This window comes from Heterocephalus glaber, unplaced genomic scaffold (assembly GCF_053883595.1).
Source record: "Heterocephalus glaber isolate CG9 unplaced genomic scaffold, H.glaber_assembly_v1.0 deba00000331, whole genome shotgun sequence".
Taxonomy (NCBI): domain Eukaryota; kingdom Metazoa; phylum Chordata; class Mammalia; order Rodentia; family Bathyergidae; genus Heterocephalus; species Heterocephalus glaber.
Genome location: NW_028258142.1, coordinates 61,534,090 through 61,547,478, shown reverse-complemented (window position 1 = coordinate 61,547,478; position 13,389 = coordinate 61,534,090). Strand labels below are relative to the sequence as shown.

The 13,389-nt window shown below is 38.9% G+C and overlaps 2 protein-coding genes across 7 annotated transcripts in view; one reads left to right on the top strand and one right to left on the bottom strand.

Annotated features, from left to right (window-relative positions):
• Positions 1-13,389, top strand: part of Dlgap1 (DLG associated protein 1) — a 779,881-nt gene that overhangs the window by 310,084 nt on the left and 456,408 nt on the right. The window lies entirely within an intron of this gene.
• The window catches only part of LOC101715604 (UPF0462 protein C4orf33-like), a 142,303-nt gene continuing 136,206 nt past the window's right edge, over positions 7,293-13,389 (bottom strand). The window contains exons 5-6 of the mRNA XM_087188774.1: positions 9,789-9,952; positions 7,293-7,808 (exon numbers count right to left, since the gene is read on the bottom strand). Coding sequence (XP_087044900.1) covers positions 7,310-7,808; positions 9,789-9,952 — 663 coding nt within the window. The 3' untranslated portion in view covers positions 7,293-7,309. The remainder of the gene's footprint in view (positions 7,809-9,788; positions 9,953-13,389) is intronic.

Sequence of the window (13,389 nt, the reverse complement as noted above, 5' to 3'; positions counted from 1 at the left end):
TATGCAGTGACACATGAAAACACGAGCTTGCTGGGATCCCATTACAAAGTACCACAGATTGTGTGCCTTAAGAAACAGAAATCTGTTTTCTCAAAATTCTGGATGATGAAAGTCCAAGAGCAAGATGCCAGCAGAGTTGATTTCTCCTGAGGCCTCTCTCAACTTGTAGACGGTCATCTCCCTCTGGTGTCTTGCATGGCCTCTCCTCTGTGTGTCTGTGACTGATCTCTTCCCAAAGGAGAGCAGTCATACTGGATTAGGACCCAAGACAATGATCTCATTCTACCTTCCTTATCTGTCTCCAAACACCATCACATTCTGAGGTCAGGGGATTAGGACTTCAGCATGTGGATTTGAGGTGACAAGGTTCAGGCTGTGACTGACCTATAAACAGAAATAGACACTGCTTATGAAGGCACCTAAAGTGACTGTCTTAGCAGACAGTGACTGGACAGCAGTTATTATAAACATGCCCAGTAAACTGAGGGAGATCATGTCTAAAGAAGTAAGATGTAGGATGACAAGGTCTCACTAAATAAAGAATACCAGTAAAGGAGAAATTGTTTTGAAAAGTACTAAATGTAAATTCTGGACTTGAAAAGTACAGCATAAATGAAAGGATGACCAGAGGGCCTCAACAGTAGATTGAAGCTAGCAGAGGAAAGAAACAGGGTACTATATATAGGGAGAGATTGATAGAGATTATATAATCAAGAAAGAAAAGGATGAGGAAAATGAACAGCACCTCCGAGAAATGTGGGGCGCCCTTGAGCACACCAGCTTAGGCATAGGAAGAGTACTGGAAGGAGAGGAGAAGGAGAGAAAGGAGCCAGAAAAAATATTTAAGGAAACAGTGTGTGAAAATGTCCTAAATTGAATGGAAAGCATTGATCTGTGGTACTCATTAAACTCTCAAGAAGAGAAAAACAAAGAAATCCACAGCTAGGCACTTTATAGTCAAACTGTGGAAAGACAAAGAGAAAGCAAAATAAAAATGACTCTCACAAGGAAACTAAGTTGATTACACGTAGTGGGGACTATTAGAGAGCGAATGACATATTCAAAGTGCTAAAAGTAAGGAACCATGAATTGGGAACCAATAAAACTCACCATTGAAAAGGAAAGACAAAGTGAAAACATTTTAAAAAGCTGTCTGCTAACCTGACAAGTAATACAAGAAATAGTAAGGGAAGAAATTTTTGCCTTACTGAAAGCAAATTGCACCAGAAAAATAATTCAGATCCACAGCAAAAAAAGAGAGTGCTAAACAAGGTAATTAGGTAGATAACAAAACAGTACCGTTGAGCATTCTCCTCCAAACTAATTTAAAAAGAAAAATTGCATAAAAATGTGTATTTCATAGTACTGAGTTCACAACTCAGAAGTTTAACAGATTTGACAATAACAGCACAGAGAGAGTGGATCAAAGCAAAGTTTTCCTAGGGTAAGAGAAACATCAGATGGTAGCGTACATGCACAGAAATAGGAGAATAACATGGCATATAAGAAGGTTAATGTAACAAACTTCAAAAATACTTATCCTTTCTTCTCTTTAAAAAGCATAAGATATGTCATAATTTTAACTGTGTATGGTTTTCTTGGTTTATAACACAGATTCCCCAATAGGTGTAACACTGACCACCCAGTGGAAACGCCAGCTCCCGTGGCCAGCTTTGGGAAAGAAGGGATGGAAGGAGGGCAGAGCATCTTTCTGCTTCTGTGTGCTGGGCTTCCTTCCCCTCAGAACACCCAGCAGATGCCTTTGTGGTGCCTAAGTGCGCTGCCTGGGTTTCCACACTTTTGTGGGGATTTGCTCCCCCCAACTTCATGAGGTCCAAGCATGCTCACCCAGCTAGCTGCACTTAGCGGAGAAAAGACTTCGTGTGCTAAGCTACCGTATTTTACGGTCGTGTTTTCTGCACCCCATGAAAAAGATTTTCAGTTCTTTGGGAGTAAAATACATGACTTTTAGTCAGGTCTGAAGCACATAAAGGAAACTCTAGAAAAAAAAAAAAAAACCAAACACTCACGACAAAACGGAAGCAAAACAAAAATTAAAAAGAGAAGGAATCCTATAGCCAAATTCTTCTGAAATATAAAAGATCAAATATTACTATCATAACATTATATACATTGCCATCTGAATCGAGATGGGAATCCCTTTAACAGCTTTATTGAGGAATAATTCATATCCCATACCATTTGCCCATCTGAAGTGAGTAATTCAGTGGTTTTTAGTATATTCACTCACGGTTCTATGCAGCCATCACCAGGATCTAAATTGCCTTTTTCCTGAAAGAAACCTTGAAATCCTTTTACTCATCGAGATGGGGCAGAAGCCATTGGTGTTGTAAGCCATTTGGAGTCACAGAGAAATTGGGAATGGGAGGGGAACTGTGAGAGCACCCTGTGGAGAAGGGGATGTCTTATCCTTTGTAGACTATACTGGACTCCAAATTTTCTGTATGAGGAGAAGGCAGACATCTTCAAAGCCACTTTCCCTAGTAATTTCAGCTTGTAGGAAATTCACCATTCACTGTGCGATTCCATTTAAGCCTACTGGGAGTGTCAGGGCTCAGGAAAAGACCATTGTGAACTCCATTTTTCACCACAGCGCGCTCTCTGTCCTTTCCAAAGGGGCTGGGGCTGAAGTAGAATGTGAACGCAGTGTGTGTTTTGCTTCAGCAAAGAGGCAATTGTAATCAAGCGGCGCTGTGCTTTAGCTGGACAATTTTAAAACAAATCCGTGCATTTGGGTGGCGTTTAATAAGGCCTATGTGGTTTTCTTTCATTTTCTTTCTTTTTAAGTTTCAGAGACCAGAGTGCACAGGCAATCTAGTGTATTTTACTTTAAAATGACCAGGATGTGACTAGAATTTTCATTGCCAGCAAATGGCTATCACAAAATGCGCAAATCTTTTCCTTGCTGAGAGTTACAAACACCGAATTGATCCAAGAACAACGGAGTAAAATGTGGACAGTAGGCAGGACTTGCTCTGTATCTGGCTCCAGCTTGGGGGTGTCTGGAAGTCCTGAGATTAGATACATCAAGTTCTACATCAAATATATTGTTCTGATATTAGAAACCCTGGTAAATATCTCTCTTCAAAAGCACAGTTGTTCAGTGTATAGTTTTTCTAAAGAAACAAGAGAAAGCAGTCTGGGGTTTGGGTTTTTTTCTGCGAAGACGCAGTGTGTGTGTGGCTATGAAGTTCTGATCCTCAGCTCCCTCTGCCGGCAGGAGAGAAGTACTACCGGTTCTTCAAGGCGGTTTCTCCAGATCGGAGTGCGCATTTTCTGCCCTGCACAATTAAAGAGCTAAATGAATTGCAACAGTTGGTCATACAATTCCTAAAGGCAAATGAAAACTCTTCCTGTACCCACCGAATGTGGAAGGGTGGCACACACAGGCCTCGGGACTGACAGCAGATTACACAGCCTTGGTTTCAGTGAGGCCCTCATGTCAGGAATCCGAACACGTGTGAGTTCTGTGAGGAAGTTTTGTGTGGGAGAAATTCTCAGGAAGGGCCTGGGACCCACACTTGTATCAGTTACTTTATAATATTGTATTGCAGGGATTATGGCTCCCATCTTAAATGATCCCCACAGGCCATATGGTGAAGGCTGGGTTGCCAGCATTTGGTGGTATTGGGTGGTAGAACTTCTGGAAGTGTCCTAAAGGGGTCCTTGGGCTTGGAACCCTAGAGTCTCCTCTCTTCTCTCCTCCTCTTACATCCCCTCTTCTCCTCTCTCTCTCTCTCTCTCTCTCTCTCTCTCTCTCTCTCTCTCTCTCTCTCTCTCTCTCTCTCTTTCTCTCTCTGTCTCTCTCTCTCTGTTACTCCTGCCTGGGCACCATGCAGTGAGCAGCCCTGCTCCACCAGACACGCCCCACTGTGATGTTCTGCCTCACACAGGTCCAAAGAAACACAGCCAGCTGACCATGGACTGAAACCTGTAAAACTGTGAGCCAAAATAAGTCTCCTCCTTATAAGTTGATTATCTCGGGTATCTCGGTTATAGCAATGAGAGCGGACAGACATAATCACATCATGGCTCTAAATATGCTGTGGTTTAGTCTTTGACCTCTGGGTTGATGAGATGTTACTATGGCACTGTATCTCTAGTCTGTTGTGGTTTAGATCTAGAAAGTCTCTCCAAATTCTCACTTGTGTGGAAGGGTATTCAATTGTGGGGGTGTTATTCATCCCTGGATTCATCTACTAATGAGTTCAGCGCTAAGTCTGCTGTTAGGAGGTGGGGCCTGGTCTGGAGAGGTTGTCACTGGAGGGATCCGCAAGGGTGGGTCTCTTTGCCAAGCTCCTCCCTTCACTCTCTGCTTCCTGCCCACCGTGATACGAGCAGCTTTCCTCCCCGGACCCTTCCTCTCCCCCTTTTCTGCCTTGGAGTCAGCTGACTATGGTCTAAAAATGTGAGCCAAAATAAAGCCGTCCTCCTTTAAAGTGTGGATGTCCAGTAGTTTGTCCCAGGAACTAGAAAGTGACTAAGATACCTAAAGACAGTAACCAACTGCTGCATCTTTAAAGAAAAAACAATTTTGTTTTTCTTAGTTACTTGCTGTGTTAGCTTTCGATCACTGTGATAAAATACCTTAGAAAAACAACTTAAAAGGAGGATTTGGGCTAATGATTTCAGAGGATCAGTTTGTGGTCATTTGATTGCACTGTTATTGTGGTGAGGCAGAAATGCATGGAGGAAAATAAGGTAGAACAAATCTACTCATTTCAAGGCACCCGGAAAACAGAGAGAGACAGAGACAGAGACACAGAGAACCATGATTCCAATATCCCTTTCAAGGCCATGCTCCCAGTAACCTTCCTTCCTCTAGGCTCCACCTCTGAAGGTGGGGCACTCTCAAGAGTACCACAGGCTGCGGACCAAGTCTTTAGCACATTTCAGATCCAAGCCATAATATGCTGTTAAGTTTTACTTGTCCCGAGTAGGGGATATTGCGGTTAAAGAGACAATGAACCTTTTTAGAAGTAGATTGTGCTTAAATTATTTTAAGTATGCACGCATATCTGACAGCTTCATGTTTTTTTGAGTTAACCCACGAGTTTAGAGGCTAAATAAAAATTACTAAGTTGAAGTAAATACATTTCATTTACAAACTCAGTGAAAAAATGTGCATATGACTCTGAAGCAACACTGCTAAAATAGAATACTTTAGCACTTGAGATTTGGGCCAAATTTACTGTTTAACTGAAAATGCTTCTTCTACCTCTGAAATCAAAGACTTATTTTTCATGATGTTCTGTTGAGTTTTATTGGTTCTTCTTTGACCTAAGAAATGGGATCTACGCTTTATATATGTGACCCTGGGGACCTAGCAACCAGCTCTCAGAGTTTACCCCCTGCCGCATCCCTTCTTGTGTCTTGTCAAAGCTGGAGGAAAAGCCTGCAGACACAGTTCTGAGCCAAGCCTGGTCACATGAGCACCATTCTGACCCACCGTTCTGTTGCTCAGGACCAGCAGTGCTGAGGATCTGTCCCCTGGCAGCTTGTCTTGTTTTTAGAGCACTGAGTGTGCTTCTAGGTGAAGCACGCTCACAACGGGCTTCACCCATTCTGTGCCCCAACCCCTCCCCTGGGGTCCTCTTATGCAGGGACTGTACATAAGTCACAGTGTCCAGTCCAAGGAACTCCGTGTGTGTGTGTGTGTGTGTGTGTGTGTGTGTGTACATTTCAATACCTGCTCTTTGAATGAGTAGATGTGGTCCAAGTACTAGGCATTTTCAAAGTTTGTTAGATGATTTCCTCTTTAAGTTGTATTTTATTTTTAATTGATTCATCATGGTTATACATATTTATGGAGCACAGTGTGATGTTTCATACACATAGACGTTGTGTAATGATCAAATCTGAGTAATTAGCATATCCACCAATCACCTCAATATCACCTTTTTGGAGTGAGAGCATTCGGAAGCTGCTAGCTATTTGTAAATACACAGCACGTTAGTGTTTGCTGACAGTTAATGTGAAGGAAGGGAAGACAATCAGACCATCCGAGTAGAATTGGGATGATGTCTGACGAACTCTGAGAACTGTAAAGGCTTGTGCTCTGTGTTGTTTCACTTGAGGTAGCAAAGGGAAGAACAATGATTGAGGTATCAAGACCAACATCTGATTATTATATTATTTTCTAGTATATATTTAAGAATGTGAGAGACAGACAGAGAGGAGATATGATATCATCCATAATCTGCAATCCAGAAATAGAATATATCAGACTATCTTCACAAAATCAGTATATTTGAATACTTATCAAAAACAGAAAAGCATAACAAGGAAATCAAATCAAAATGGAAAATAAAATTAGAATGGAAACAATAAGTAAAAATCCAGTTTCTTAAAGTGACTGGTGAAACTGACAGATTTTTGGCAAGGCTGATCATGGAGGGGAAAATGGTACAGATAAATGAATTTAGAAATTTTAAAAAGGGTATAACTGTAGATAAAGGGGGAATCAAGAAATTCTAAGAGAATGCTTTGTATACATTTGAAAATTTGAAATGTAATTATTGGTGTTCAAAAATAAATACATTACCAAAATTAGCTAAAGGAATAGAAAATTTTTAGAGAATAATAATTATAGAAGAAATTATATAATTAAAATCTATCCCTAAAATAAGCTTGAGATTCAGAAAATTTTATAAATGACTCCTACTAATCTTTTTTTAATAGCATTAAGAACAAGTCATTTATTTGTAAATGAAAGCAAAGTCTATTGCTTGAATTTAAAAGTACTTCATTTTTTTCTACAGAGTAAAAAAATAGTCTCAAGATAGGAAAACCAGCTGGTTAAATATTGCATGTATCTTAATGAAGTCTAAATATATATGGATCTCCTGTTCCACTGAAATAGGTCACATTTTTCTACTAATTATAAGAGTGGATAGAAAATTCATAGTAAAAAAATTACCAGATATTACAAGGAGTTTAAAATTGTGAACATAAGATTTCTGAGTCTTAAGCTAGCTGAACTTTAATGAAGTGGGCAGACAAGTCATGATTTTGGTGACAGAGGAAGGGATACTTGGGTTGGTGGTGACACAAGGCAGAAAGTAGAACCCACTGACACCATGGCTCCTAGACTAATGACCCTGAGAAAAATTGTAACTTTACTATTTTCTTGTTAATCATACAATTTGGCTCAGAGATACACACTGTATTTTCTGTGATCTCTATGAAGATATTTGTTGTTGAAATATATCTTAAAAGAGATTACACTTACTGGTTTACCTTAAAAGGTGCAGAGGAAAAATTATTTATATTGTTATCCATTATATTCCTATGAATCATATTTCTCTATTAGCCACAGATCTGATTCTGGTTGTTTCCATTCTTCTCCAAGCAGCGTGTTAAAGCTGAAGGGCTTGAAATATTCCAGACAATGGAAATCAGGTTTTTGTCCTTGTTGCAGTTCATGCTGTGATACAGGGTAGAGGGCTTCACAACTTCTATTATCTTTTGATCCATGAATTGCATATGAATTGAATTTTGTCACATTTGGTGGAAAATAATTCCATGGAAGATAAGCTTTGCCTTCCCATTTTGTGTCTCCTTTGGACACTTTGAATGACAAATCAAGTTCTTGTTTCCATACATTTCTTCTTCCACAGAGTAAAAGCAATAAATGCTGTCCATGGGGACAAAGTTCAACTTCTAAATACTGCTCAGTTACATCATTCAAGAAAAATGCTTCCACAACTTCATAACCCCACAGTTCATTGAAAGGCTTTCCTGGTTCTCCAACTGGGGCTGGGGGATCATTGAAAAACGGAGCATGCCTGGGTAGGAAGGATTAATATAGTGAAAATGGCCATACTTCGAAAACTGCTATATAGATTTAATGCAATTCCAATTGAGATCCCAGCAGCATACTTCATAGACCTCGAGAAAACAATCCAAAAATTCATTTGGAACAAGAAGAGACCCAGAATAGCAAAAGCAATTCTAGGTAACAGAGACATGGCAGGGGGTATCACAATCCCCAACCTGCAACTATACTACAAAGCTACTGTGATAAAAAACAGTATGGTACTGGCAAAGAAACAGACTTGAGGACCAGTGGAACAGATTAGAAGATGCAGAAACAACGCCAGACACACTCAGCCATCTCGTCTTTGACAAAGGAGCCAAACACTCTCACTGGAGGAAAGATAGCCTCTTCAATAAGTGTGCTGGAAAAATTGGGCTTCAACTTGCCAAAGATTCAAACTAGACCTATATCTCCATGCACTAAACTAAAATCAAAATGGATTAAAAATCTAAATATTAAAATAGAAACTCTGAACCAGTTGGAACAGAGGTTAGGTAGAACCCTTGAAGACATCAGTGTAGGAAAAGATTTTATGAACAAAACCTCAGTTGCCTGTGAACTAGCACAAACAATCAACAAATGGGATCTCTTCTTATTAAAAGGCTCCTGCACAGTAAGAGAAACCACCAACAGTGTGAAGAGACAACTCACAATGTGGGAAAAAATCTTCACCTGCTCTTCCTCAGACAAAGGTCTACTATCTCAAATCTATAAAGAACTTAAAAAGATCAGACCTCCCAAATTTAAAGACCCAGTCCAAAAATGGGCATCTGAAATGAACAGACATTTCTCAGACAAAGAAGTAGAAATAGCAAATAAATACATGAAAAAATGTTCAACATCACTGGTCATTCAAGAGATGCAAATGAAAACAATGCTGAGATTCCACTTTACTCCAGAAAGAATGGCTGCTATCATGAAATCAACCAATAACAAATGCTGGCGGGGCTGTGGGGAAAGAGGAACCCTGCTCCACTGCTGGTGGGAGTGTAGACTGGTGCGAGCACTGTGGAAATTAGTATGGAGATACTTCAAAGAACTAGGACTGGAAGTCCCATTTGACCCTGCTATTCCACTGCTGGGGATCTTCCCCAAAGAATTAAAAAAATCATACCACAGTGATATATGTGTGCCCATGTTCATAGTAGTGCAGTTTGTAATATCTAAAACTTGGAAACAGTCCAAGTGCCCATCAACTGGAGACTGGATAAAGAAAATGTGGTTTTTTTATAAAATGGAGTACTACTCAGCCATAAAAAATGAGAAATTAGAGACATTTATAGCTAAGTGGATGCACATTGAGGCGATACTCTTAAATGAAATAAATAGGACACACATGTGTAAATACCGAATAGTTTCTCTAGTGTGAGAAACTGAAATAAGGACTAAATGTATAATAGGTAATGTGAAATAGGAAGAAAAGGGGCAAAGGGGAAGGAAGTGGGAGGGCTAGGGGAAAGGTTAGAAGGGAATGGGATTAATATGAGAAAATGGAAAAACTGGAACAAAATCTTTGTAAATAGGGAGGACTGGAGGGCTTGAAGGGAGGGCTGGGCAAGGGTGAAAAATAAGAACCAAGAGAGACTATGTAAAGGTGCAAATTTCCAATGATGAATGTCATTATATTGTGTACCTAAAATGTACCAATGATTAGAATGAATAATCAATAATGCAAAATAGGAAGAAAAGGTCCAAAGGGGTAGGGGTAGTGGGAGGGGCAGGGGAAAGGAAAGAAGGGAAAGGAAAAATGATGAGAAATGGAAAAAATGGAAATAAAGTCTTTGTAAATAGGGAAGGGTGGAGGGCATGAAGGGAGGGCTAGGAATGGGAAAAAAATAAGAACCAAGATGCATTATGTAAAGGTACAATTCCCAATGAGAAATGTAATTGTGTTGTATACCTACAATGTACCAGTAAAATAATTTAATACAAAAAAAAAAAAAAAAACGGAGCATGAACTTCCATCATTACTCCTCCATCACCTGGATTCAGCCTGACAAGCACTGGCTCATGCTTCACTGGAGAAACATCCCAAGTGTGTTCAGTTCTAAAATCCACCTGAAGACTGCCCTGCCCGGTTGGGTTTTCGCTGCAGAGGTCCCCAGAGAAGTCCTACTAATCTTTTTAAAAAGATAAGTTTTACATTATTAAATCACATCCAGATAATATAAAAAGGTTAGCAAATCCCAACACTACAATAGACAAGAGAATACACACAAAGAATAAAAACGAATCTAATCTAACTAGTAAGCATTGATAATGAAACTCCTATATAAAGTCTTAGTAGTTATAATATAGCAATATTATATCAGAATTAAATACATGGACTGAGTGCCACGTATATATTAATTACATAAACTAGTTTGTTTGAAAATATTCATTAATGTTATTATCTATGTTGACAAAAGAGAGAAAAACTATATGATTGGATTCTAAAAATAATGTAATAAAATATAAAACTCATTGCTACTTTCCAAAGGAATAGCAAGTATTAGGGGAAACATCTTCTAACTTGCTGTTACAGCTAGCATCATAACCAATGATAAGACATTAATTAATATCAATAAAAGAGATAAGTTGTGAATACTTAACACCTCAGCTATTTTCAACTAGAATTCCTAGTCAATACCATTAAATCCAAAACATGTAGTGAGGTGAGAGATGTGAACTTTTATTATTTAAGATGATGTTACTGTCTGTATAGAATCAAAGATGAACAGCTAGTTGTTAGAACTAATAAAAAATTTAATCTAAAAGTAGAATGGCCAAAAACAACTTGGCTAGAATAAAAATTGATAAGGAAACATAAATGATTTTCCTATACAATACCCCTCACCCATTACAATTAAAAAGCCTTCTTCACCATAGTAGTCTATATTGTAAAATTCCTAGGGATAGACAAAGAAACACATATAACTTACCAAAGACAGCTATTAAACTTTTGTGAAATGCACACAAGCCCTGAGTAAACAAACAAACAAAAAAAGGTCAAGCTCCTGAACAGAAAGATATAATTTCTGCTGTGTTTATAAATTCAACACAATCCCAAAAAAAGGCCGGAAAGCGTTTTCATCAGCTCGGAAATGTTGACCTAAAGTTTATCTAAAAGAAATGTGCAAGAAGAACCAAAAAATTTAAAGGAAGAAGAAAAAGAAAAAATACAGATACTTCTGAGGGTTTTAAACCCTCCTTTTGCACTATTTCCTACTCTACACCCGCCAGGTACCTCTGCAATTTGTGAAGAAATGATCAGTAAGGTCATAGTCTGATTAGGATGGTATCAGTCAGCTTTCTGACTGCTGGGACACAATACCTGGCACCCACATCTTAAAGGAAGAGGAGTTTTATTTGGCTCATGGTTTTAGCAGTTTTGGTCCATGGCCAGTAGCTCCAATGCAGAAGCATCATGGTAGAAGGACTTTAAAGAAGCAATGCTGCTCAGCTCATGGTGGCTAAGAAGCACAGCAGGGGAACAATGCCACAGAGAAAGAGGCCAAGAACCAGAAGGGTACCCAAGGTCATGCCCCTGTGACCCACCCAGACAAACCCAGAGTTATGTTCCACCAATCCCCCGGCAGTTCCCAAGCCAATCAAGTCAACACAATCAAGCTTAACTTTCACAGGAACAAAAATACAGCTTCCTACACTGGTGATAAATCAGACTAGAGAAGATCCACATGGGATTTCTCTTTCTTCCCTGGCTTTCACTTACCCGGAATGGGGGAAGGGTGGCTTGGGGGAGGGGTCTAGCTGGGCCCTGGGGAGCAGGATTCACTGTCAGGGCACTCACCTCTCTGAGGAAGCAGAGACAGATTTTGCAGGTCCCAGAGGCACAACTTTGTTCTCTCCATCAGAGAAATCGTCACTTCTCTCCCAAGAGGAGTCAGTTGGTATGGGGAAAGAGGGGTGGGAAGGACCCACAAAGAAGCATGGCGCTGAGCAATTGGGTTTCTCTAACACAAAGTAAGGTTGTGTATGGATTTTAGTTCTTTTTGCATTTTAGAACATTTACATATACACAATGAAATATTTTGGAGATGGGACCCAAGTCTAAACAACATTCATTTATGTCTTATATGCATCTTATAAACTTAGCCCGAATAATTGTATTTTTAGTTTAAATTTTAGTGGGGCTGCATTTTGACTGTGACCCATCACATGACGGCGGATGTGGGTTTTGCATTTGTGGCATCAAAGGTCAAAAAGGTTTGGATTTTGGAGAATTTTAAATTTTGGATTAGGGATGCTCTACTGAGGAAAATTAAATTTAAACAACTGCACTTATAAGCCATCAAGAGATTACTTACAGTATACAAAAGGAATGTACAGACTATATGCCAATACCATGCCATTCTGCATAAGGAATTTCAGTATCTTCAGATCTTGCTATCTGCTGGGGGTATTAGAACCCATCCCATCCCCCATGAATACCATGGGACAACTTATACATGCATTTTTACATGTATAAGCAGTTACATATATATGTGTATATATATGTGTGTGTGTGTATATATAGCATATATATACTTTATTTATATGTTACATAAATATGTATATATAAACATACATATTTGTTTTAGGAAACACTGGAAGAATAAACAAGAATCTAATTTATATGGTGAAATGTTATGACAAGGGAGAAGGTGGGAGAATAAAGTCAGACCCAAGAAGACTTTCTGGTATATATCTTTTCACATAATTTTAATCTTTTTCTGCATTGTAAATGTGTAATCTAGTTTTTAAAATGTAGAAAAGCCAAATTCAAAAAAGCACTAGAGGAAATAAAGGAACATATTTATAACCTTAGAGCAAGAAAGACTTTCCTAGAAAAAGACAAAACAAGTGCAGAAGTTGTAAAAGGGAAAAATATATTGTTATCATCAATTTTAAAAATCATGACTTTCACACAAGGGCAGTTAAAAGAAGAGGTAATAATGGACACAAGTATATACAACATATTTCAAAGAAATAGGACTAATAGCACACATATATAAAGAATTCCTATTTGTAAATAATGGGGAAGCAAGTCACAAAGATTTTCGTCAGGGACCCTTCCTGGAAGGAGTGGGTAAGATCTTGGTCCCCCACCCAGGTGATTGATACCTCTTTAGAGTATCAATCTCTGCTATTCTTCCTTAGGAGAAGCACGTGGGTGTGGTAGTTTCTCCTCTTTTACAATGCTGGCCTTCAGTGAATGTGTCCATTGACTATGTTGGCTCCTCCTACAGCCCTGCCCGATCTAACTCCCTAGAGATATCTAATTAACTTACCTATCCACAGTAGTTCCTCACCCCTCATGTTGATATCCTCCAGTCTTGCTGCTACTGATCTAATCTCTGGGAGCATCCAGTTTGCCTTCCATTTATAAATACTTGAAAACAAACCAGCTTGCTTTATCTTTTCCCGTGAATGTAATCATTTAGGTTTTTTTTCAAAAATTGTGACGTTCACCAAAAGAAATTTTTTTAATGATAGAATTACCTCTTATGTCTACAAATAGATTTTATTGTCATGAAATGTCATGTGGATGTAAATGAAGGGAGAAAGTG